Genomic DNA, 26,071 nt, shown 5'->3' on the forward strand with positions numbered 1-26,071 from the left:
GACATTTATATAATTACCGGGATCTAAATGCAAAGAGATAAGAAACCAAAACTGCAGTTCTCACATGTGGCTATCAGGAATCTCAGATGTAGTCACCATGTACAAATAAATAATGACATGATTCTATTTCAACTCCACTGTCACACACTGACAAAATACCATGGGTTTGCTCAGGCATGTGTAGTCACAGCAACAGCTAGAATTTGTGATCCTCTGCTTTAAATCATGTATACCTGACAAATCATGCACCAGATGGCTTTAAACTGTCTGCAAAAGTATTGTGAAAAACAGCTGTATAAGGCTTCAGTATCATAACAAGATGATAAACGTATGATGTTCTTGTGACAAAGTCATTATGATTTAAGCAGTTTGTCAAGAAATTCATTAGTATTTCTCAGGATCCTATTTTGCAATGGATTTACCACAACAGTGGTTTTATCTTATATAGCAGAAATTACGAAACAGACAGTTTTATGAACCCAGATATCTACTTTGGTGAGAATGGAACAGTGAATGAATCACAAGACTTTCTTAAAGACAGTCAGTAATGGCGTTTGCATAAGAAAAGCACCAGCAAAGTAGCTGGGTGTCAGTCACAAAAGAACAGAAACATCAATTCTCCTTCCTGATTTTGAGAAGTCTAAAACTAATTTATGTGTTGACTTGCATGCAAATTATTTTTATAGTGATTTTTTACACTTTTGCTCATTTCAACCTGTAGATTATCTAACTCTAGTCTCACTTCCCACAGTGAATAAATGAAGTTTCTATTTAATACTACAGCTGCACCTCAGGGGAAAAGATACCAGAGAAGTTTGTTTCGAGAAGATGCAAAAGCCTCCAGATAGATAGTCCAGCCTTTCATTGGCGAAACTGATTCTGAAACTGTTTGGTTTTTTAATAGTGTAGCATCCTAGTCTGCCCTGTGATAATTACAGTAGGTAAATTCATTAAACAAAGCAGATACTTAAGAAGTCCTATAGGTTTCTGCAAAAAGGTGCATACAGGATGGCCATTAAAACAACTTGGTACTTAGCAAGCCAAATGTAAAAACCACTATGAGCCAGTCTTCCTAGAGTCATTCTGGCCAGAAGTACAGTCCCTGTAGTATTTCTGGTCTCTTTGTAATTTCAGAAGGTGTCTCAAACACCATGTGAGTGCCATCATATAAGACTTGAGCTAGAAAACTGTATAAAATAGACACAGCAGAGAAATCTATTTTTAATGTCTTCTGAAATAACACAAGAAAAAAAAAAATCCAGATTAAGCTTTTGGTTCCATCTTAGCCAAAAAAGCCAGCACTTAAAAAAGAAACAGTCAGAAAAATGGAGAACTGAAAAAGAAATTCTGAGCGAGATAGTCTTGTATCCCAACAAAAACATGTTTCTCAAGCAAGTGTTGCGAATTGATTCACACAAAACAATGCTTGAAACACTACAGTAGTACTAATCAGATGAAATGGGAAATCTAAAGGGAGGTATACTACACAGATATATGAACAGAACATGCAAGATAAGATAACTTACTACAGTGAACTCTGGAAAACTTAAAGAAAAAATGCTACCAAAAAAAGGCCATGAACTAGAGGCTAGTGAACATGAACTAGTCACAACAGTGACTACACATTTCAAATCCAAGAGAGTTATGCAAGCATTGTGAAAAAATAAATTGCACATCCTTCTGTTCCAATAATGTTCTAAACAATTTTGCTGAAGTATTGGTTGCAGTCTAAATGCATTAATATAGCACTGTAGTTCAGCTAATTTATCCTGCTTTTAAGAGGCTAATTTGTTTTATCTACAGTATTACCATAGCTGGAGTCTTTCTGACACCAAAGCTAGTAATGGTAACTATCAGTGTATCATAGGGCTGGTTTGTACAGTGCAGATAGGCATTTTCACTGGATGTGAGGACTTACCAATTGCTTTTGAGAAGCAAAGCAGTTTTGGGTTTTTCTGCAACAGTTTTAGGTTTCAGCCAGGAGCCTCTGAGAGTTCAGTTCAGATCCATCTTCCTTTCCAATATTTTCTTTCTTTCAAGAATGTTCCCCGTGTCCGGACCTCCACTAAACACCTGAACATCCAGTCTCTGTGCTATGGTACAACCTGTATGAAACTTGAATCTCAAACTCACTTCTTAAAACACACTACCCAAGGTCTCTGATCTAACACTTCATCAGATGGACTTGATGCACGAAACTGAGCATTAGGCCAGGATTCTTATCAGTGTGGCTATTTGAGAAGACCTGAGTGATGGGTCAAAGAATACTTGACAGGCTAAAAGTCAATTTCCCTGTATTGACAGGTACTTTGGAAAGACCGCAGTGTGCACATCACAAAATCCGTGTTTCTTACTGCTTCTTAAAATTGTTAAGCATATCTAGCATGGTGCAGTGAATCACTTGTATTTTACTTATTAAATATTTATCTGTTTTGTTTTATTTGAAACATTTTTTGGTAAATAGCAGCAACAATAATATTTTTGAAGACCATGTCCAGAGTCTAGACGAAGGCTCTTAACCATCCGGTTGGGACAGAAAGGACAAAAAACCTGTAGGAGTTCCCTGCAGTTTTGAAAGACGTGGTAAAGTTCTTTAGATTTTGAGACATAAAAACACTCAGGGATGGAGTTACCTTGCCTCAGTATGAAGTCTGCATTCAAACAGCATGCTACTCTCCTAAGCTTTGCTCTCTCACGGTGCCTGTGTGAATAACAAAACCCACAAAACATGGGTCCCCAAAGATCTTCATGCATTTCTTGTGAGGTAGGCATAGAAATATTCTTTCATCAAATATTAAGTTTGCCCTACTGAATAATGTATATTATAACTTTCTGTTCACCAGCCACGTTTGTCTGTGTTGGCAGCACACGCCAGCAACTTACTGCATCTCCCTCACTGCATCATAACCAATTTTCTGCTGTTCCTTCTCAAAGTAGATGCTGTATTTCTCTTGTTTGTATCACTTTCTCCCAAACGTTTCCCTTTTCTGAATTCTCTTCCCTCTTCTCTGTCACTTTTACTAGTACACTGCAGGGTGGGTTTTCATCTCCTGCCAGGTCACTCCAGTGAAGCACAATCTTGGGGCCTGTTTTTTGCTCCCAGTCTCTCTCACTCACCACCCTCTCCTTGGGCCCAGCTGCCTCGCCAGACACCACTATGTCTTTTAATGTCGCTTTTGCTTTTTTATCCTGTCTTGCTTTCTATCCTGTCTTCCCCGTGGAGGACAGGGCTCTCCTGTACATCTCTCCCAGTCCTGAGTCATCTCTCCACCTCCCACCAGTGAGCTGCCTCTCCTCACAAAGCTGTTCGGAGTTGGCCTCATCTCCTCTCTAAATGCTGCCTCACCTGCATGGGGGGGGGAACCCCCCTCTCTTTTTCTCCTCCTTTTGGCAGCCAGCTCTCCTCTGCCTTTCCCTGGGAAACCAGCAGTCCTTCCCAGTCTTGTCCTGGCCCTTACCGGAGGCCCCTTTCCTTCAGTGCACAGGCTGCCTCCCCTCCTGCCATTTCCCACAAGTGCTGATGCGCAGGCTGCCCTCCTCTCCTGCCATTTTCCGCAAGTGCTAGTGAACTTTCTCCCAGCAGCCCACTGACCCCACTGTAAATGGGGACGCATCCTGGCAGGGATACACAGCGTGCTAGAGTGGGCTGAGGGGAGGCACCCCAAGGGCTGCCAGAACAGTAAAATAAAGATTTCACCCTGGGTGGGCTGTCCCTCAGTGTTTGGGAGATGCTCAATTTTACTTCAGCCTGGCTTGTGAAAGACAAGAAGTTTGAGTGTGCCTTTGGTGGAGGTCATGTTTGGACCCAGACAATAGCAGAGAGGGCCCCAGCCTTTGCTGCTTCCAGAAGCTGAGTCAAATCACACCTTGCTTGAGGTTCTGAAATGTTATGACAGTTGTTCTGGTATGTCCTATTTCCAGCTTGTACAGGAAGCAGACATGTTGAAATCACAGAAGAAAGCAAGCCTGTTTGTCTTGTATTTCTGGCTGAGGCTGGAAGTGGAGTGCCAGAAATCAATTGTGTCTCGTCTGTTGTACATAGAAGTCTCTTGTAGCTCCTTGCATTGATATGCTAAATTTGTGAGGAGCTTTGTCCTAGTAAGATTCCCACCCCAACCTGGAAGAGTCAAAGATAGTATCTTCTGATAAGCCCTGCAAATTCTGACTCAGTCCAAATGGATCTCAAAGGCCTTAGCAGGAACAGTGAGTGACATGCCTGATGAGTAAAGGCACCCAAAGTGAAAATTATGTTTGATATTTAAGCATTGGCTTACATACAGTGCAAGGTTGTGTCATAGATGTTTTGATACCATCATCGTTCAAAACGTCTCACAGGCTGCCCAATACTTCTGTCATCATCTTCACTGGACATTTTACACAGGCAATACATTGCAGAGACCAGATGTGGATGGACCTCAGTTATGGTCTTACAGGTCTAATGATTTTTTGAATTAAATCCTTTTCATGATATAAATACGTTGCCCTTTGATAGTCTATTTATTGGAAACCTGTGGTTTGACGAGTGTTCCTAAGGCACTATTTCCTTCAGGCAGGCAAAGAATTAGCACACAATACTAATGATACTTGGGTTAAATGGAAAAGCTAATCAAGAAGAGAAAATAGAAGTTGGAACTTTTATAAAAATATCCCATGTTGCCTATGAAGGGTGCAAGTTTCTGAAATGCCTGGGAGCTAAGACTGCAACTTTGCAGGTTCTGATTAAGAAAATATTTGTACATCTCTATGGCCATCAAACATTTTGTCTGGCTGATAACCTCCAGTAATGCAGCTCTGTGCATTGAATCAAGTCTTGTTTGTAGATGCTCAACATGCGACATCTGATATATGCAAAAGCTACAAGACGGATGAAAAGTCAACAACACCCATATACCCATTTAGGGGAAAAAAAAAAAAAAAAAAGAACAAAACCCAACAACTAAAAATCATTGTAAAATTAACATTTGAATATTTTGTAGTTTAACTTCAGATGCCTGTTTGATGCAAGATTATAGCTAGAACTGGCTGTTATTTACCAAACCTTTCAATTGACAGATAAAAGAAAAGCTTTATGAGACAGCAGATATCTGTGGATTCCTCTGCCTGTGTTTAATTCTGATAATATCAATAATAATAAAATATAGTATCTGTCTAAGCATATTTTATCTGTCAGTACTCTGTGGCAAGAGATGTCTACTCTTCTCTTTAAAAGAGCAGTGTGGAGCCTTCTGTGATCTCGTGTGTCACCATAATTAGGACAATTGATACAACTCAGTCATCTATCAGTAGCATAAGCAGTGGCGTTTTTTTGAATTAGATGTTCATGTCACAGTAGAGTTGGGCACTTCTAAATATTTCTAAAGTTGTTCTTCAACAATGGAGCAAAACTTATGCCATGCTGTTATAAAAAAATATGAATATGAAGTTAGAGGCTGTATGGAAATAGAGTTATGGTGGTGAAAAGACTTAACAACAGTCTCTTGATAAACACAACATTTAATAGCAGTACAATATGAATTCTTTGAAATAGATTTCCAACCCATTGGATGGGTTAGAAATAGTCTTGTTTGGAGACCTTATGGGTGCCATGAACATGTGTCTCCTTCATTTGTAGAGGGAAAACTGAAAGGGCATCTCTAGGTCCTGGAATTGCTCATATGTGGGTGAATTCCTCCATTTATTCAGGGTTTAATACTTTTGCCTGTGGAAATTTTTCCATCAGCTGACAAAACCCCCTCAGTCTGTCTTTGTCAATCTGAATTGTTATGTAGCCAACTGTTCTGTTCAGTTCTCACACTACATTTGTGGTGTAAGAGTCTAAGAGCATGCTGTGTCAGCCACGGGATTATTGGTCCTAGATTTTGCAGAATTTCCCATACACACTTTTAAAATAACAGCAGATAATTATGAGAGTTGGCAGATACCACAGGCAGAATTGTTTTCAGCAGTTACAATAGATGTTTTAAAAACATTTCCTTATTCAAACCTTTAGTTAGTTCAGGGCTGGTGAAACACAATCCTCCCTATTGTCTCTGGCCCTTGGTGTATCCTCTGGGTACAGTAACCAGCAGGACCTCCCTCTTTCTCACTCTTTGCTTTTCACCTACCTACGTCACCTTTCAGATCACAGCTCCAGGTAGTTTGCTGGGCTGCCCCTTGAATTTGCTCCCCTTAACTGCTATCCAGCCTTTGCAAAGGCTTCAGAAGAATCCTACATCAAAATAACTATTCCATCAAAACTGACCTGTGCCTGGAAAAATAGTTGAACTCGTCAGCATTTTATTTCAAAAAGGAACATGGAGAAGAAGTTCCATCGGGATCAAAATGCCATACATTAATGTTGAAGGAACAATGATGATGTCACTGTCATTTTACTTGCCTTTTCTCCTGTCCTCTCAAACTTGACCTGACCTGTGATTAAACAAGCAGAGATGTTGTCACTGTATCTTGCTTCTCATGCTAAAAGAGCACAAACAGGCTGACCTCAGCACACAACAGAAATGGTTGGAGTGGCAAAAGGTAAATGATAGTACGTGTGATCTTCAGCAATTCATTTATGCCCATACCCTGCCTGCAGCACAAGTGGCCACACATCAGTGAGATGATAGAAGGCTTCTTTTATTTTCTATGCATTAATTTTCCTACTCTGTTTACCTAAGCAGCAGAAGTCATCTTAACAGTTGTTAGTGAGATAGGATGCAGAATGTAATACATCTTCTAGTCCCCCAGGAAAGGCTCTTGGTAATGTATATCTTATTCTCTCCAGCATACTCTGAATGTAAATTTGGAAAGAGGAATTTCTCCAAATAATTATAGACTAAAAGCTGAATTCCAAATATATTTATTTTCTTTGCTTTTTTGTTGGTGTGCATTGCATACATGCTTTAAGAGATTTCTTTTTTTGTGGTTGCTATGGTAAAAATCAGTCCCCAGTCCTTTTACTTAAAACCCATGAACTGCAATTAAATGTTTAATGTTGTAACATACAACAGCTCTAGTAACACCTTAACAGCTTTGAGCATGATACTCCATCATTTCAGCAGATGGTGATTTTTGGCATTCTGTGTTTTCAGTTTGTTCTTCTCCTTTATAATGCCTGCCATTATATCTTTTGACAAATGCTGCTGGACTAACTTAATTGCAATTTGAGTCCATTGAAACATTCCTCAGACCTTCTTGTATTTCTGTTAAAGACGACCAATACATGAAAAAAACCAAGTTTGTATGTGTATCCCTGGCAGCAATTGTAAAAGCAGATTTTAAAGTACCTTAAAAATCTGCTTCTTCTCATCTGTAACCATAAAACTATAGTCTTGAAATATCCTTAGTATACTACAGGAGCCCTATACCTCTGCAGAGAAGGAGATATAATTGATTTTCTCCTGAAGAAAGAACAACCCTGAATGTTTGTCTAGAGACTGAATTAAATAACAGTTACCAAATTCAACTTGTTTTACCAAAGAGAGTTGCCCTTTATTATTGTTTCTATAGAGCTGGAGACTGAATTCTCTATGAATTTTGCTTATTGTTTTTTAATTATGACTCATATAAATCCCTTTTAACATGGAGTTTCAATCATATTTAGGAAAAAAGTTGACTTCGTCCAGAAATTATCAAGAGCAAGATTGTCTGGTGAAACTGTTCTTCAGCTGCTTTCCCTTTTCCTCCCATATAATGTATTTGTATTCCATTTCTTTTTTTTAGAAGGGATTCTTTGGACTTAAAATTATGACTGTTCTTCATTTTGCTCCTTGAAGAGATTTTTTGTACTAAGCAGGCAGGACACTTCAGATGTAATTCTGTAGTACAGGAACAAGTAAATTTTTACTTCTTGGTACCTTTAGCAGCAGCATTAGCATTTCTGCTTCTTTAGGAAAAGAAAACAGCAGAGAAAAAGGAAAAGAACAGTTTTCCCATAATCATAAGAAGATAATTTTGCAGTTTCAACTTTTAAAATATGAATGTCTCATTCACAGCTATTTCCTGGCTGACTCCAGGTTTCTATGATTATTATTTATTCGGTGCTGATAGAGTGCTTGACATTGTGCAAATATAGAAAGAGATATTCATGGGGACTATCTGCCAGGATTTCCTAGTTGTTAGTGGCAGTGTTAGCCTCTTTGAGCAAAAGCTTGAGGCTGTCTTTAAAAAGGAGATGTTTATCCATCCTGCCAACATGTAGCTTCATACATACGACCGTGGGAAACACTGCTCAAATGCACCCAGCAAGGCTTTGGAAGGATGGACCCAGTGGAGTTTAATTTAATTAGGGCAGCAGCAGCATGTGGTAGCTCTGACTGGTCAATCCTTTAAGACCAGTCGTGATATTTTCAAAAGCTGGAAATTTTTTAGGGAAAGGTAAGTGGGAAGAATCAGTCCTCCTGATTTGATACCTAAAGAATCAAAAAAGGACTCTTTGCCTGAATGCTACCTGCTTTTGAAGTCCTGTGTCTTCTGTGAAGTCCATGAAGTCTTTTGTAAGTTATGTGTAGGACCCACCAACAGCCACCGTGCTTAATTCACGTGGACAGTGAGTGATGTTGTTGTCCCTCAAGTTGTTGATGCCATTGACTGACATCTGCCACTGGCTTCGTTAGAAACATCTTCCAAATGGTAGCAGTGAAGGTTTCTTCCAAGGACTAATTTCCCAGGTTAGTGGCATTTGACACATACCCCCCTCTTCCCACAAAAAATAAAAAATCGTTGTCTAAATGAGAGGATTGTTTGTCTCTTTATTAGAAAAGAGATGCCATCTTTGGATTTCCTCTCCAATGGAGCCATTCTAATAGATGGCGTCTTTAGCAACTCTTTCTTGACCTTTACATGAAAGAGCAGACAGTTTGCTGTTTTCTGTTTTGTAAATGAAGGATGTTTTCCTCATGATCACTTAAAAAAAAATCAAAACCTCCCAAATCCCACACACAAAAAAAAAAAAAAAAAGAAAAAAGAAAAAAAAAAAGAAAAAAAAAAGAAAAAAATCCCAAACCCCTAAAAAAAACAAACCCCAAAAAACCCAAACACAACTTGCAGTGAGGGAAAAGGCAGAATGCAAATACTTGTCCTTGTTTTCTCCATGGCTAGGATGAGCAGTTCATTATCTGGTCCTTTCAGACATCCCAGCAGAACGAATGGATGATGACAGTAAGCTTATCTCTTTGTCTGAGATGGTGATACCACCCATCCAAACAAACATTCAAAGGCCTTTGTTAGAGCAACACAAGTCATATATAGGAGTCAGTATCAGAATGCCCCATTTCCAGAAATGAACACATCTGCCACGTATTGTACAGAAGCAGCCAAACCAAAAAGACTCATAGAAAAATAAACAAACCTCTGAGGGATTTGAAAGCTGAAGTCAAACATATTGAGCTCAGTTCAGAACTGTGAAGAAAGTTAAAAAGGAATATATCAAATCTAATGTATAAATTACAATTCCTGTATTAGTCATAGTTATTATATTCCAAATTTTGTTTGGAAAAGGAAAGGGAGTGCTCAGATTTCCTTGCCTCTTCACCTCCCAAAAAAAGACTTCTCTTTGCTTGCAACTAATTTTTCACACTGAGCAAAATGTCTGGTTTAAACTCAAAGGAAAAGTTTAATTAATTCTCATTTTACAAATCCTCCACAATATTTATTCAAACGATTGGCAAATTCCAGGAAGTTCACCCATCCCTGAAAAAGAAGTTTTGTAAACAAATCTGGCAACAAATTTATTTTAACAGCAGCAACCTTGCTAATCCGTCAAGATGTAGTTTGTTTCTGACATTTGATTAAATTCTTTTTGTTTAAGAATGGAAAGTAATTTGCTACAAACAAGCCATTTAGCTGGGACATGTTGGCTGCACCTCTGATACTTCACAGAACATTTAATTCAACAGAAAAAAGCTAATAGTAGGCTAAATTTCTGTATTCACAAAACAGCAACAACATCAAAGGTTTCAGGGTCTATAAAACCCATTTTATGTTGTATCTTACAACCTGGAGCAGCATTACTACACATCCTCTGACACAAATGAAGGGAGTGCTTTAGGTTGTGGTTCCACAGGAACTTTCTTGCCCAGACCCCCTATTTCCTGGCCATTTGCTCCTGGCTGTGTCATCCACTCAGTTCTTATCCAGCATCAGTTCATGGATCCAGTTCCCTTTGTGGCAACACTAGCCATTGGGTGGGCATATTAGCCAGGGGTGGCCCAGGCTGAGGTGAAACAACTGACTGGCCTGTACAGCTTAGGCTGGTTTTGTCAAGAAAAATGCTCGTGTCCAGAAAATGGTTTATGTAAGGAAATAATCTCAGAGGTTTGCAAATATCAGTAAAACAAAATGGCTAAACCCCACTGTCTGCCATTACTGTCAATTGAAACAAAAGATACCTAGGTGCTGTTGTTAAATATCTATGGACATTACCTTTGTATGCATTAAGACTGCCCATCCAAATGGGTTGCTGGTTGTGGGAATGTTTTGGGGTGTCCCCTTCTTGATACTGAAAGGGATTTAGCATGTCATCTCACTGCTGCCTCTTAGCATAAGAAAACAGTTTGTGAATTTATGTTATAGCTTCATAAAGCTGCACGTGTCATAGAATCTCAGAATCATAGAATAGTTAGGGTTGGAAAGGACCTTAAGATCATCTAGTTCCAACCCCCCTGCCATGGGCAGGGACACCTCCCACTAAGCCATGCCACCCAAGGCTCTGTCCAACCTGGCCTTGAACACCGCCAGGGATGGAGTGTCCTGGGGTAAAGGCTCAACTGGTGCAAATGTCAGTAGAGCCATGACAGTTTGTACCAGCTAGTAAAATGTCCATCCTTCCTGCCACTTCCCCTGCTCCTTCAAACCTAAAAAGCTAATTCAGATCCCAGTGAAGTCAGTGGGAGCTTTCACTCTGTGCTGGATCCAGCTGTAGGCAAGTATGCAGCCTCTTAAGTACAGCAATTAAGATACTGAGCTAATGTTAGTAATCCTTTCCTGCCTGCCTAGAACACCCAAACTGTCAGAGGTACCCTTCATCTCAGGCAAAAGCCTGAGGAAAACAGCTGGGTTTATGTTGCATCTGAAAGGTCGGTCTGCGTCCCTATGGACTAAAAGGTATGAGGGAATTCCAGGATTTGCTGCCAGCTTCTTGGTATTTATTTCTGGAAGCTGTTAGCTTAGATTTTTTTAGCTAATCTTAGTTATGGGGAACTGAGATGATAGGAGTGAGGGTTTTAGAAAGTCACATTTCTAGATGCTTTATATGTGTTTATAAATCTGCCATCCTTGCTTTCCACGTTTCTTTTTAGATGGAATTTTAATTCAACTTTATTTATGGACACTCAGGACGCTGCACATATTCTATTTCTTTTCTAATAGCCAGAATAAGGACTTTGCTAAGTGAACCTCCCTTTAAAGCAGAGAAAATACCCCTAAAAAATCCTGGCAGAGTTTGACATCAGTAACTTTATATACTACTATTTATTTTGAGACTTTTTGTTACCTAAATAATCCTCATTTGGGGAAGCTTGTGGTACCAATTTTTTGCAGCATCTTTAAATCAGAGTAGAAAAGGAAAAATCCTCTGTAAGGAGTTATATTTGAATATGTGAAGTAATGAATTTTAAAATATAAGGAAAAGAATTTAGCAGCCTCTTGCTTAATTGGGATTCATGCTATTTAAAATAAAATGGAGCAGTGGGTGTCTCAAATATTCTAACCCTTCTCAGGCTGAAAAATAATGTTCTTTTACATTATTGGTTCTAATTCTGTCTGTGATTTAATCCTTTTCTTTACATGGTTAAGGGGTAGAAGTAGTGGGAAAGTCACAACCACAGGCAATAACATGGCAATTAACTCAGAGGTACTGGCGGGACATTTAAGTAATTTTAAGTCAACACATATAAACATTAGGTTTCTGGCTTGAAAATTTGGACATTGTTTGCAGCTGGAAGATTTGGTTGCTTAAGTGATTTTGATTTTCAAATTGCGTTTGAATATCAACCACTGGTTTGAATCTTCTCCAGATGGGCAATGACTGAAAATTGTTATAATCTGGCACATATTTGGTAACATAGATAAGTGAGTTGATGGCCTCATTAAAAGTATCTCTAACATATGCACTGATTAAAAAGACCCTCTTCTCTCTCTCCAGCTCAGCAGGGTCTTGGCTGAGGGGAACTCAACTGCTCTGAACCCCTACGGGGTCTTTCTGGCATGACAACAGGAGGAAGTTCATAATGCTGTTGCACACAGAGGTGAATATAAAATGTGTTATGATCAGGCGTGCCAGCCTGTTAGCAAATACAATATGGTATAGGCCAGTGCTTGTTTCCATTGTAGTCAGTGGGAAATCCTGTGTGGGCATATGTGTCCCCTCACCTGAGTGAGAATCACATAACTGAGATCATGGACATTAGAAGTCTGGAGGTGGTATTTATTTTTCCACCAGCAGGTCATCAAAATTATTAACTACCTGATTAGCAAATAGTACAGAAAGATGGGCACTAGGGATTGGAGGAATTTGAACATCAGGGCTAGCCGTCCCAACCCCCCTTTATTGTCACTGTGGAGAAACAGATATTTCAGAAGTACAGTGCTTCCCATCTTAAAGGTGATGGTTAAAGTTGGTCGCACTGGTTGTGCCTCTTTGTTTCCAAAAGAAGCCTGGGGCAATTATATATCATTAACGTATACAGGTCTATGGTTTAGTTATTTCGAGGTAGGTAAGGTAAATCCCATCCTCCACATCATCCTATCATTCTGACTGCTACTTGCTAAAGCACTCTGTGAGTACTTTGGTACTTTTTTCACCTTTGAACGACCGTGAACAGGGTCTCTCCTGCAAAGCACTATGACTCAGTTCCCACAACACACTGTCATTTTTTCAAGGAGAAAATGTACCATTTTCGATAACAAGCTTGGCAAAGACACTGACTAAAATGATGTCCCTGGCACAGAATGTCCCCTTTTTTTAGTATGCTTTGTAACCATTGCCTACACGAATTAAATGGCTCTTTTCTGTTTAGACAGCTGGATTTCTGTGTGGCACTAGATGGCAATATTCCCTCAGCTCCAGCAATGGTCAGGGGAGCCATACACAGCAAAGGGACATATTCTGACCTTGTTTCCTTGTTATCACCCATGTAGCTCCTATTATAACAGCCAGGTTTTATGTGACTGAGGTCAATCTGGGCTGCAGGTTTTTTTCTCTCTGTGCATTCACCCGGCCTTTACAACTTTACAGTTCTCTGTCAAAACATTTGTTGGACAGTTCACTTACTGTATGGGGTCTTCTGTGTCAGTAAGAAAACTCTCATGGTCTCAGGCTGTTCCCTGGTGTTGATGTTCAAATCCACAGGCAAGAGTATCTATATATGGAGTATTGCACTGGTTTCCTGCTGCCTTTTGCCTATTAATGTGGTTGGAGACTCATTCAAGTCATTACTCAGATAAAATGTTGTGTCATTTCTAAGTGGCTTATTTTTTTCACTCATGTTTGCTCTCAGATAAAATAAGCACAACTTAAACTCAGCAACTGTAAAAAAGGGATTCTGTGTCTGTACCCAGATGAGTATGGTCCTATCCCTGTGTCATATTTCTAAAGGCTTTCTCTAGTCACAGATCTTACAGGCAGCAAGAAACAGAGCCAGCAATGACTATTGCATCTTTCTCCTTCATGTTTCTGTCTTCATGTCCTCACATAGCTGAGTAAATCATGGTACTACCGTGTCGGGTGTTGCTAAGCATGAGAGTGGAGCAGAAAGAAAAATGGTACATCAAATCCTCAGGCAGTATCAAGCTGAGGATTTGATGTATCATTTGATGTATCTGATCCGTGGTCATGGTAGGACTAAGACTGCACCCTGTGGTTACCGCCAGTCAGCTGATGGGTAGTCATTTGATGGGGGCAGAAGCTTACAGGAACACTGGAAGCACAGAACCCTCAGCAGTCATCTTGAAGTTATTTAAGGTCCTGCATTAAAAAGTATTGTTCTCTTTCAGTCCAACAGCCAGACTGCAGCTTATACTGTGAAACAAACAGGGAAGAGAGAGAAATATCCTCTTTATTCCCTTACACACATCTGCTAGATGCCAGGTACAGCTACAGAGGAGGGCAGAAGCCACATTTTCCCCAGGGGAAGCCTATACCTAGGAGCTATATGCAGTACTTCTCTTGTCCTCACTAGCTTTGCTTTGCTATGCCAGTACCTGAAGGAGAATGTCCTCTCCCAGCTATGTTAGGCTACAGACTGCTGAGGAGAAATGAGTCAATTCAGCACCCTTTTTGACTTGAGGCGAAGCTCACTGGAGCCCTGGAGCAATGAGACAGAAACTGTCCACCTCCAAGTGAAACTCCACCGCCTAAGCCCTCATTCTGTGCCCAGCCATGCTCTTTTCTGTTAATTGCATACTGTTTTGTTTTGTTTTGTTTTGTTTTCCCAAAGAAAACAGAAAACGTTTTGTTTGTGCTAAAATTCAAGGTTGCATTTGCAAAATACGATCAAATCCCTTTTGCTGATAAAATAGGTAAGATACAGTATGTTTCATGATGCAAAGGTCTGTTTAAGTTATTCTTGGTGATACATTACAATACTTGACTAAGTGAAGTGCATCACACTATGTACATAGAAACCTTGGAGTTTCTGTACCCATATTTGCCCAGAGCATTCTTTCTTGTTGCATTTGCATCATTTGCTACTTCACATCCTTGTTTATATATTTACCAATCAGCTCAGGTGGCCCAGCAATTACAATAACAGACAAACTTGTAATATGCTGTATCACGAGGTACAAAGTATAACCACATGGATTCAGGCCCTGATCCAATATCCAGTAAACTCAGAAAAAGGTCTTCATTGGCCTTGACACCTTTTTTACTGAATCTTTACTTGCACTGAAACATTTTGGAAGACAAATCACACAATTGAAATTCAAGCAACATACATGACTGGTGTGAACAAGTGACATAATTTCTCACAGGTACTGAATGTTCTACACCACCACACGTTTTTGGTCTTGTACCAGCACAAAGTAGTTGCTGATAACATCTACTTTTGCTCAGGTGAATGAATATTAACGCTTGTATTACAGTATCACAGTATGCTAGATATTGGAAGGGACCTCAAAAGATCATCTAGTCCAATCCCCCTGCCAGAGCAGGAACACCTAGATAAGGTTACACAGGAATGTGTCCAGGCGGGTTTTGAATGTCTCCAGAGAAGGAGACTCCACAACCTCCCTGGGCAGCCTGTTCCAGTGTTCCGTCACCCTCACTGAGAAGAAGTTTCTTCTCAAGTTTAAGTGGAACCTCTTGTGTTCCAGTTTGTACCCATTACCCCTTGTCCTATCATTGTTTGCCACTGAGAAGAGCCTGGCTCCATCCTCATGACACTCCCCCTTTATATATTTATATACACTAATAAGGTCACCCCTCAGTCTCCTCTTCTCCAAACTATAGAGACCCAGCTCCCTCAGCCTTTCCTCATAAGGGAGATGCTCCACTCCCTTAATCATCTTTGTCGCCCTGCGCTGGACTCTCTCCAGCAGGTCCCTGTCCTTCTTGAACTGAGGGGCCCAGAACTGGACACAATATTCCAGATGCGGTCTCCCCAGGGCAGAGTAGAGGGGAAGGAGGACCTCTCTCGACCTACTGACCACCCCCCTTCTAATACACCCCAGGATGCCATTGGCCTTCTGGGCCACAAGGGCAAGCACAGTGTTGGCTCATGGTCATCCTGCCGTTTCACTGACTTCTGTGTTGTGTTAATGCAGAAGAAAATGTAATATTTTTTAAGCAGCACAAATTTTTTAAGCAGCACAAGAACTTTTCAAAGAGAAAAACATTTGGCAACAATGTGCTGTTTACAGCCATGATGTCTTAACAATCATCAGGATTGAGACTGAGAGTGGGACCAAGAACGTTGCCTCTTCTGGACTTCCTGTGTGGTCTTGGAGAAATCACTTGACCTCTTTGTATGGAGGATTGAAGTACATCTGGAGCCTTCTTGAACTTATGTCCTTGTAAGCATCTGTCTGTCTCAATACACGTTTGTCAAGATGGAGTGGAGGGAATGGGAAGGATCAGAACAATCTCCTCAATCTTAATGCCTTACATACTCCCAGTCCTTCTAAAATAAGTGGTCAAACTCTTCAGGGCAAAAGACAGACTCCCAGGATTCCTTCTTTGCTGGCAAATGTTTTCATCCGTTGGGTGTATAACTGCTTTAGCAATGGAAGAACTCTTTTTCTGCACTGACAAGAGCATTGTTTTGTGGCTTCTGTATGAACTTACCCAGATTTTAAACTGTTCTTTTCTTAAACCTCAATCCCACCAAAATTTCTTAGTGTAATGGAATCACTTTGTATTAACAGTCACCTCAAGTTAATTATTAGGAGGTGACTGGTGAGTGGATGTGTCCACGATTTAATGATAGAAAATAGATGGCCCAGGTATCTGTCTGTGATTTTTTTTTTTTTTGTGTAATTGCATGGGTTACTAACCTTGCTAAACTGGGATCACTTTGGGTGAGATTAAGGTAGCCTGGGTAGTACTCATGACTTTTAGTTTGCTCTTGTCCCTCACAAATGGTACAGAGGAAGCTTTTAGCAGAGAAATGTAATGAAATGGTGCATAAGTTTTTGGTGTAGGATGCTAAGGTACTGTTTTAATATTTTAGGAAAGGTTAACAAAGCAGTGGATGGAGAAGCTGTACTGTTAAAAGAGAAAGGAGATTAAAATCGGCTACAGGTTGGGCAGAGAAGAGATTCAGAGCAACCCTGCAGAGAAGGACTTGGGGGTGTTGGTCGATGAGAAAATGAACATGAGCCAGCTTCAGTGTGCGCTCGCAGCCCAGAAAGCCAACCGTATCCTGGGCTGCATCAAGAGGAGCATGACCAGCAGGTCGAAGGAGGTGATCCTGCCCCTCTACTCTGCTCTCGCGAGACCTCACTTGGAGTATTGTGTGCAGTTCTGGTGTCCTCAACATAAGAAGGACATGGAGCTGTTGGAACAAGTCCAGAGGAGGGCCACGAGGATGATCAGGGGACTGGAGCACCTCCCGTATGAAGACAGGCTGAGAAAGTTGGGGCTGTTCAGCCTGGAGAAGAGAAGGCTGCGTGGAGACCTCACAGCAGCCTTCCAGTATCTGCTGATACTGAAAGCAAAGATGCTGGGGATGGACTCTTCATCAGGGACTGTAGTGACAGGACAAGGGGTAATGGGTTCAAACTTAAACGGGGGAAGTTTAGATTGGATATGAGGAAGAAATTCTTTCCTGTGAGAGTGGTGAGGCACTGGAATGGGTTGGCCAGGGAGGTTGTGAATGCTCCATCCTTGACAGTGTTCAAGGCCAGGTTGGATGAGGCCTTGGGTGGCATGGTTAATGTGAGGTGTCCCTGCCCGTGGCAGGGGGGTTGGAACTAGATGATCTTAAGGTCCTTTCCAACCCTAACTATTCTATGATTCTATGAAAATAACACCTGACAGTCTAGGTAATTTAATTAATGAAATAACAATAAGAAATAGTCTTGAACTGATGTTGTATCAGGTGTGTGAAAATTCTCCTTATGCTGCTCAATTTTTGGTGAGTAATTACCATAGTTAGAGCAAACTGTCTCCTTTCCTCTGAGGTGGCTAAGCGGAAGAGAGCCACTACTCTGGCTGAAATCGCCATTAATGGGAAAATTATGTCTTGAATCTCTGATGCGTTTGAAAAGTGAGAGAACATTTCTTTCCTGTTGACAGACTGGAAGTCAATTGAGAATTAAATGCATAGAAAAAGGATTAATGTCCTGAACCTGCATATTTTGTTATGCAAGTAGACTAGTTCTCTGAGGCTGGCCTCTGGCAAAATACCTCACTTTCCTGAGGACAGGCAATTGGAAGCTTGCACATCAAGTTCTCTTCTGTCCCACCTGATACCCCTCTCTTCCCATGTCCCTTTTCTCTGCTTTCAGCCTAAGACCAGTGCAGTCTCTTGCAGTTCAATATATTGGTCTTTCCCCTGGAACCAAGACTCTTTAATTTTCTGAAAGATGTAGTGTCTTCCTCACATTCTCCATCTTACCTGGTAAAACAGAAGACATTTATTCAGAAGTACATTTTTTTCTGCACTGCTCTAAAGTACCCAGATTTCAAATCATCTTGAAAGCCAAGAATGATTAAAACACTAGTTTGTTCCTTGATCTTTATAATTTACTTCAATTAAATTTTCTTCCCTCTGTTTTGCCTGCAAACTCCCTGGTTGTATTCGCTTGTGCTGCCCTGACCTCTCTTCACCTTGCTACTTTATATTCTCAGGAATCTCATTCCTGACCTTCATGCAGCGGCAGATCTACTGTTGCCACCTCACCAGGGAATTTCTGCCTTGCTCGCCTTTTCCTACTTCATCTGTTCCTAACCAGCTCTGTATATGATGATATGCATGTATTTATTTCTATTTAATTTTCAATCTGTTTGGGCTCTCTTTTAACTGTGGCTGCTTTTTCACTTTCTTCCTTGCAAGCTGGCAGGATGAATCAGAGAATCACAGAAATCCACCCAGCAGAGAAATTTAAGAAAAGTGGGATCTAAGGGAGGTACTGAGACATACTGGCAGTGACTGAAGGAAGAAGAAGGAGCCAGAGCCCCTCATACGCACTGCATCCCTTTGAGCTGCCCTCTTCACTCTCTTCCTTCACTGTGTGCTACAGCTGGCTCTCCCCATGTTTCCCTGATGTCCTGGGTTCAGCAGCAGCAGTCAGTTTTTCTCCTTCTTAGTAGCTGGTGCAGCGCTGTGGTTTTGACTTTTGGCCTGGGAATAATACTGATAAAGCCGATGTTTTCAGTTGCTGGTCAGAATGTTTACCCTGACCAAGGACTTTGTGAGTCTCATGCTCTGCCAGGGAGGAGGAGAAGCCAGGAGGAAGCAGGGACAGGACACCTGACCCAAACTAGCCAAAGAGGTATTCCATACCACAGCACGTCATGCCCAGGATGTAGAACTGAGAGTCGCCCAGAAGGGCTGGATCATGGCAGGGTGGGGGTGAGGTACCGGTCGGTGAGCGGTTGTATTCTCTTCCCTTGTTATTTCCTTTATCATTATTATTATTGGTGGTAGCAGTAGTGATTTGTGTTATACCTTAGTTATTAAACTGTTCTTATCTCAACCCGTGGGAGTTGCATTCTTTTGATTCTCCTCCCCGTCCCTCCAGGAGTGGAGGGAAGAAAGGTGGGGGGGGAAATAGACTGCGTGGTTCTGATTTACAGCCTCGGCTTAAACCACAATGCCTGGACATCTCTACAATCTCTTCTCACAACATGCTTGAACCATGAGGCTTAACAGGGTATACCTGGAAGCCCTTGAGACATATTTAGAGAGAAAACAGAAAATAACTACGAGTATTCACTTAGCACCTGAAACAATTACCTGTTGCACTTCCAGGTGAAGCTGGGGAAAGGCTGGCATTTCAAGAGCATGTGTATTCCATATGATTTTGCCTTCCATGCTTCCTATATTGCTTTATAGTGTCTCTATCACAAGACATGCAGAGGAAAGCCTGATTTATGTATATGGACGCTGAACTCTTGCTGAAAGTATATCTGTGTAGGTTCTCAGATGAAGGAAGAACAACAAAAACAAAAAGTTGGAAAACACATTTAGAGGAACCACCTCCCCCTCCCCCGGAACACAATACCACCAAAACCAATGCCCCCTCAAAAGACGCTCAGCCTAAGAAGTAAGAGAAAGAAAATAAAGGACAAAACCTGTGACCTCTGAGTTCTGGAAAAGGCCTAGCTATTGAGAGCATAGCATGGAAGCAGTCGTATCACTCAAGCTAGATACTAAACAAACTTATGCATGTATCTGAAAGACTGACTACTTTAAAACCTAGCCCAGCTGTTTCCATAGCTCTTTCAAGGTTAAAAGAAACAACAGTATCTAGATCGTACTTTGCAACTAAAAGGAGGGAATAAAGCTAGCAGCAGTTTTACAGTGTTCTGATTATTAGTAAAAGATCACAAGCTTATTGTACTAGCCTTGTGCACAAAGATCTCATCTTTGTGAGACATCCAGTCAGATCAAAATCTTCATTGTAGACAAGGAAATGCATAGGAAGGGGTGGACAATGATCTGGTAGGTAAAGGGACAGGCTAGACTTCTTGCAGATATAAATACATTTACATTAATATCTTACCAGCATAACTGTGTCATTTGAGGGTGAGGTTTTCCATGTATTTTTTTTTTTTACTAACAGAAAGTCTAGGCACACATTTGCTTGGGCAATGGAAGACCAGCTTCTTCAGTGCTACAGGTTTATTCAATGTGTGCTCCTAGATGATACAGTGTGAACACATCCACTTTGAACCCAGGCTTCATGTGGACCCGGCAAGGCCCTAGAAGCACTTTAAAATAGATGCAGATCAACCATCAAATGACTGTGTCTTATGGTTCCCTAAGCCAGTATCAGATATGTAGGTATGGCTCAGTTCCAATCATTAGGTTTTACTGATGCATCTTTTCCAGTTTCATTGTATCAGCAGAATCCTCCAGGACACATTTATACAACAGTTTAAGGTGAGCATGCAGCAAGCATAGGCAATGCCTGTCCCAGTGCTAAACTAGCTGTTCATGTTCAGCATGTTCAATGAACATGCTCATGCTACATAAAACACAGGAGCATGGGGCAGAGATTTCTGAACTAATGTCAGCTTTCACTGGGACAGCCACAGTGTCATGCAGAACCATAAAGGGATGCTAGCTTAGCTCACAAATTAGTATGGCTTCTCCAGAGCTGTGTTAAACCTGAATCTCTGAATTCTACCTCTTAGCAGAGCTCTTCAGTTTGTGTGGAAGTGCTCGAGGATCAACTAGACAAATCCCCGATCATCTGATCTAATTAAGCCTGCTTTGAGCAGGATGCTTGACTAGATGACCTCCAGAGGTCCCTTGCAAGTCAATGCTGATGCACCTATACGGCAGCCAGGTCCAGTTTTAGTGTCACCTCTGTACTATGCTCTGTGAAAAAATGCTAGGGTTGCCCTTAGATTTAAAACAAAAGTAGTTGCATGGGTGTATTGTGGTCTAGCTAGCTTAATGCCTAATCTAAGGATGCCAGTGCACTTTGCATAGCGGTCCATGCTGTTCTGGAGACAGCTGCAGCAAAGCTAACTTCATCATGTACATACACTGCAATCTCACCTCCAGGTATGCTGTGTTGTCTGAGTAATTCTCTGGTAGACAGAGAAATGAGAAAACTTCAGGTTCTTGGTTTAAGTAACAGAGCATGAGTATTTGATTCTGACATGTGAAAACAGCACCTCATTTGCCAGAGTGATGAAAGCAGCGTGGTATTTTCAGATTTAGAATATGTTAGACTCTTTGCATAATGCTTCAAAAAATATTACTGCAGTGAAAGAACTATTAATGATTGTTTTCTAAAGTGTTGCCCAGGTCTGTGGATGGAGTGTCAGCAAGGAGCAGTTCTCTGACAAGCAAACAAGCTGAGGGTGTTTAGAAACTTCCTTAGAGACATGGGTCCTTTGTTTTGTTTTTTGCTCCACAGCATGACAAAGAGCAAGAATTTAGGTGGAGCTGATGTAAACTAGGGAAAACATACCATGATATTCCTTCAGTTTGCATCCTGGGAATGTGAAGAACAGGGTCGTAGAGACGATGAAGATCATGCTCCTTCTCCTCATCTTGCTGGGAGTAGTATCTGGTAAGAACATGTTTTCATTATGCTGCTAAAATTAGAACGCTGTTGGCTGTTATTCTTTCTCTTGGGAGCTTTATAATGCATATTTAGGGATCAGACACAGACGGAAAAAATCAAGTAACAATTATTTCCTACTGAACTAGATTGAGCTCTGTGGTTACAGCAGTATAATAAAGAAGAGACTATGGCTCCTTGCTAAGACACTTTGCTAGATGAGGCACTTGGTGTACAATAGCTGCTGCTCAGTGTGACAGCATTGGAGTAGGAAAGGAGGTCAGCTCTCCAGGAAACAATATCTAGTATTGATACTCCAGTATTCTCTTTAGAAATATTAATAACATTTCTCTTTGATTGCATAAACCAAGCAATCAAATGGGAATAAACAGGCAAACACTTGTGGGAAATTTTAGTAGGGTAATATCGCTGTCTTTGCCCAGTGTAAAAACAGGGGAGATTTGCCAATATGACTATGTGCACATTAACAACTTAAAGCAGATCAACCAGCTGCAGTCTGGGTGGCTCACGGAACACTTGGTTTGCTTGTAGTAAGCTAGCTGCTCAGGTACAGTCACTCAAGGTTCAGCTCTCAAGGAACTGAAAGGTTTCTGCCAAGCCTCAGGAACTTCTCAGCATTTGGTGGTTTTCCTAGTGTCCCCAAAACTATGACCAGGACACTGCATGTGAATTTCAGCTTTCCTTTTTCTAGCCTGTATGGTTGTGGAGAGAGAAAAACTTGAAGGTGTGATTCAAACACAATGTAAAGACTAAGAGATCACAGACTTAAACATACATATACTTCCCAAAGCCAGTCTTGTGCTTGCTTTCACTTGGACTCAGCTTTTGTCAATGTTTGGGGCTGGGAATTCTGATAAATAATGTATTAAATTGCTTCAGGCATATTTTGTTCTCCGGAGTAAGAAGGTAAGCAAAGACTTGCGGTATGGAAGGGGGACTTCTGTAAAATCAAGTGAAAAAAAAAAAAGAAGCCATTTAGGTGCAGTACTGAAAATTTCAGTTAAAAATACAGAGCAAGAAGAAAGAACTTGTGATTTAGAAATACAAATCCTGAATAAACAGCCAATGAAATCTTTAGAGACAATATAAAATAGCAACTCTTTTCTTTCCACATTTCTAAATGTTAAAAATGATTTCATTTATTTTAGGACTGGTTTCCATTAATGAGCTGTGGCTTCCTGAGGGAGCTGGATTTATCAGGTTCTGTCCACAGGAGATTATACTCAAAGTTCAGCTCTGTTTATGGAAATATATCCCCAGGAGCCCCTCTCAGCCCAGTCTCATTTGGATGGGCAATTTCTGTTTATGATGAAAACTGAGTCCTTCACTGGGTCCTGCTTCCACTGACGTAGACCAGTAACAGCTCAGCTGAACTCAGCCCTACTGGAGTATCAGTGTGACCTGTTCAGTTTAACTCTTACAGGCAGCTCCCACCTCACACTCTCCCACATTTCACCTGTACCTTACCTGCAGAGAATCTCCAAGGCCTTTCGGCCAGGGTAATTCCATCCAGATGAGTGACCTGCTGTATCTAGAGTGTGGGAGCATGGGAATCTCCATGCAGCTCCGGGGAAGAACCTCAGCTCTGCCTTTTACCAGTGGGGCCCTGTGTGAGGAAGTGGTCTTCCCACATGCAGACTCTCCCACCACACCCTAGTGTGTTCCCACAGCCCATGTTCCCTGCTTCTCCTCCCCACAATGCAGGAGAACTGGAGGTGTCTGATGGATTCATGCTGCTCTAAGAAGTGCTCCAGGAAACCCTGCAAGTGCCTCCTGTGGTGGGATGCAGGAAGAAGGGAGACCATGTGACTTCATGCTTTGTCTTGTGGACTCATCTACTGTGATTACTTTTGATTCTCATGTAGTAAAGGCACAGAGATCCGAAGTCTTCTGTGATCCTATGGGGAAAAGTTATTTAAGAGGCCAGTAACAAGAGCAGTGTCTATCACACAAAGGCCATATGTGGGCTATCCTTAAAATGCTCCCAAATTTTCCCAGGGATGTAGGGAAAAAAGATTTTTTGATAGTCTGGGGGAAAAGTCACTAAGACTTCTTCTAATGTCATTGAAAAGCATTGGACCTGAACTATCCCATTCCAGATTAAAAAGCCTGCTTCCATTTGAGGAACGGCCTTTTTGGTAGCTGATGAAGGCCACTCTTCCCCAGCTGCACGGTAGGAAGAGAAGGGAGATGGTTCTGTCCCGCACTGCAAAAGCGTTGCAAAGCAGTGGATTTCCCCTTGGCGTTATGTTCCTAAGGTCCAGGCTGAGCCTGAGCATCCAGGTGGAAAGGTGCTGCAGCTCTAATGGCCTTAGATTAGTTTCCACAGCAGCTTTTTACCTTGTGGCTGCCCAGCAAAAGGATACTTTGCTACAGTAACTGCTAGTATATGAACAACCTGGCCAGGCCCTTGGGTGAGCAGCGTCTGCCTTCTTCTTAGCACACCGTGTGTGGGAAGTTCGACTGAACACAGCCGCCTTTCCTAGGAAGTGCTTTGGACAAGCTAGTGAAGCCCCGCCAAGCAGCAGTCAGCACTGCCACGGTCTCATTGTCAGTTTAGGTGTATGAGGTTACTAAGATGTTGTTTCAGGACATGCCCCAAAAGCTGTCCTGATCCATGTTTTATAGACACTCAAACCACCACAAGCCTTTGTTAAAATAACAAAACCCAGAAACTCAGTGACAGAGCAAGCAAAGATTTTGGTCTGGGGAGTCCAAAGGTCTGATTGAGAAGCGAGAGCTCAGCTGTTGGATGCCACAGCAGCCTCTGCTGCTTCCAGGCAGTTTTGAACCATAGGGTGCTTTTCTGCGCCTGCATCTCCTCCAAGGGCTGGAGGTTGCTTTTCCTTGCTCAGAGCAGTCTGTGTAATTCACAAAAGATTGCTTCTTTACCATCAGGGTCTGTGTGATTCAAGGTGCTTTTTGAAGTGATTGGTGCACAGTGGGAGTAATTAGCACAAGGGGTGAAATGAAACAACAGAAACATGTTCAGTTTCTTTGCGTCTACATAAAGGCATATGTGAAGGCAAACAATGCAGTAAGAATACTACTTTAACAACAGCCATTCTAGATGACAAGAGTACAGTACTGAATTAGGGAAAAGATTGATTCTTTTGCCATTAGCACTGTATTTACTACTGTGCAATGCCACCATTCAGAGAATCAAGCTATTTTGTGCTCAGTAATGTCAGCTCTTGGCACAAGCTGTGTGCTCCTGCTAGCCCAAGGTTCCCAGAAGTAATTTTACATTCGTTTTCATCTTGCAGGAAGAAGAACCCAGTTGCTTCAGGGCTTGCCTGCAACAAGCACTGTTGAAGAAAATGCAGCAGCTGGTGTTACAGTTTATACCTTCAATGTAACTGTTTCTCCATTGTCTTCTAAAGATGTTGCAGTGCTTCCTACCATACTAAATTCAAATCCACTTGCAGGGGCTTTTGTTATCGAACCAAAAGGAAATCTCGAATACAGGGTGAGTTTTACGTTTAGCTTGAGCTATGTTCAGTCATGTAGGCTGATGTTTCCTGAATTACTGAGCACTGACAGTGCACAGTGTCTCATTGTTTAATCAGAAAAGAGTTGCAAATGCAGACTGTGGTAGTATTTGGACATGTTGTAATAGATACGACAATTTAACAGCAGTAGTGATTGTAACTTTAAATTGCATCTAGTAAAAAACATCTATCACAATAGTCCCATTTATTCTGTGATAGAAAAAAAAAAGGGATTTTTTGGAAAATAAGAGGTGAAGAAGGGTATATACGACCCAATGTTTTGGGGATTTGTACGTAGCTTTCCAACTTAATTTATATGAAGTCATTGTGAAGTTAAAGTGGCTTAGTTAAACCACATGCATCTTCTGTTTGGCTGCTCTCACCTAGAATTAAAATGAATTTGACTCACTTCCAAAACAAAGTAAGCTGAGTCAGATCAAAGTCATATTTAATTCTGGACAAAAGCTGTGACACACAAGGTAGTTATCTCAAGGTAAGAAGTTATCACACTTCCACACATCTGTGATCTATTTCTGTCTATGGTGTGCTCTTGTCCCATGGCAAAGGCAAAGCAATTTCTATTACTTAACACTCTTTTTCATTGCTGGATAAATTAGTAAGTGTTAGCTCGCATTTGTCACTGGCAATGACTGCTCAGACGCACAATAACTTGTCATCTCATTGTAACTTGCTTGTATGTCTGAGCCTGAACTGTGCCACTGAAGACTGTCTTTAAACGATATGCATGGACACTGAGTCTTGAAAAGTCAATTTGAATATATTTTTCTGGGTGCTTCCCAGGAAGTTCAGGTTTCACAGAACTGATACCAAGGCATTTTTCTCTTTCCCTTTGCTGATGTTTCTGGGAACGAAAATGGGTAAAGTAAGCCCGTGAGCCC

At 41.2% G+C, this 26,071-nt stretch overlaps 1 protein-coding gene across 1 annotated transcript in view; it reads left to right on the plus strand.

Moving 5' to 3' along the window:
* Positions 1–21,632: 21,632 nt before the first annotated feature.
* The window catches only part of CDHR3 (cadherin related family member 3), a gene marked incomplete at its 5' end in the record, with an annotated part of 38,305 nt that continues 33,866 nt past the window's right edge, over positions 21,633–26,071 (plus strand). The window contains 2 exons of the mRNA XM_080623672.1: positions 21,633–21,669; positions 24,948–25,150. Of these exons, the coding sequence (XP_080479798.1) occupies positions 21,633–21,669; positions 24,948–25,150 (240 nt within the window). The remainder of the gene's footprint in view (positions 21,670–24,947; positions 25,151–26,071) is intronic.

Source organism: Psittacula echo (assembly GCF_963264785.1).
Source record: "Psittacula echo genome assembly, chromosome: 1".
In the NCBI taxonomy this organism is placed as follows: Eukaryota; Metazoa; Chordata; class Aves; order Psittaciformes; family Psittacidae; genus Psittacula; species Psittacula echo.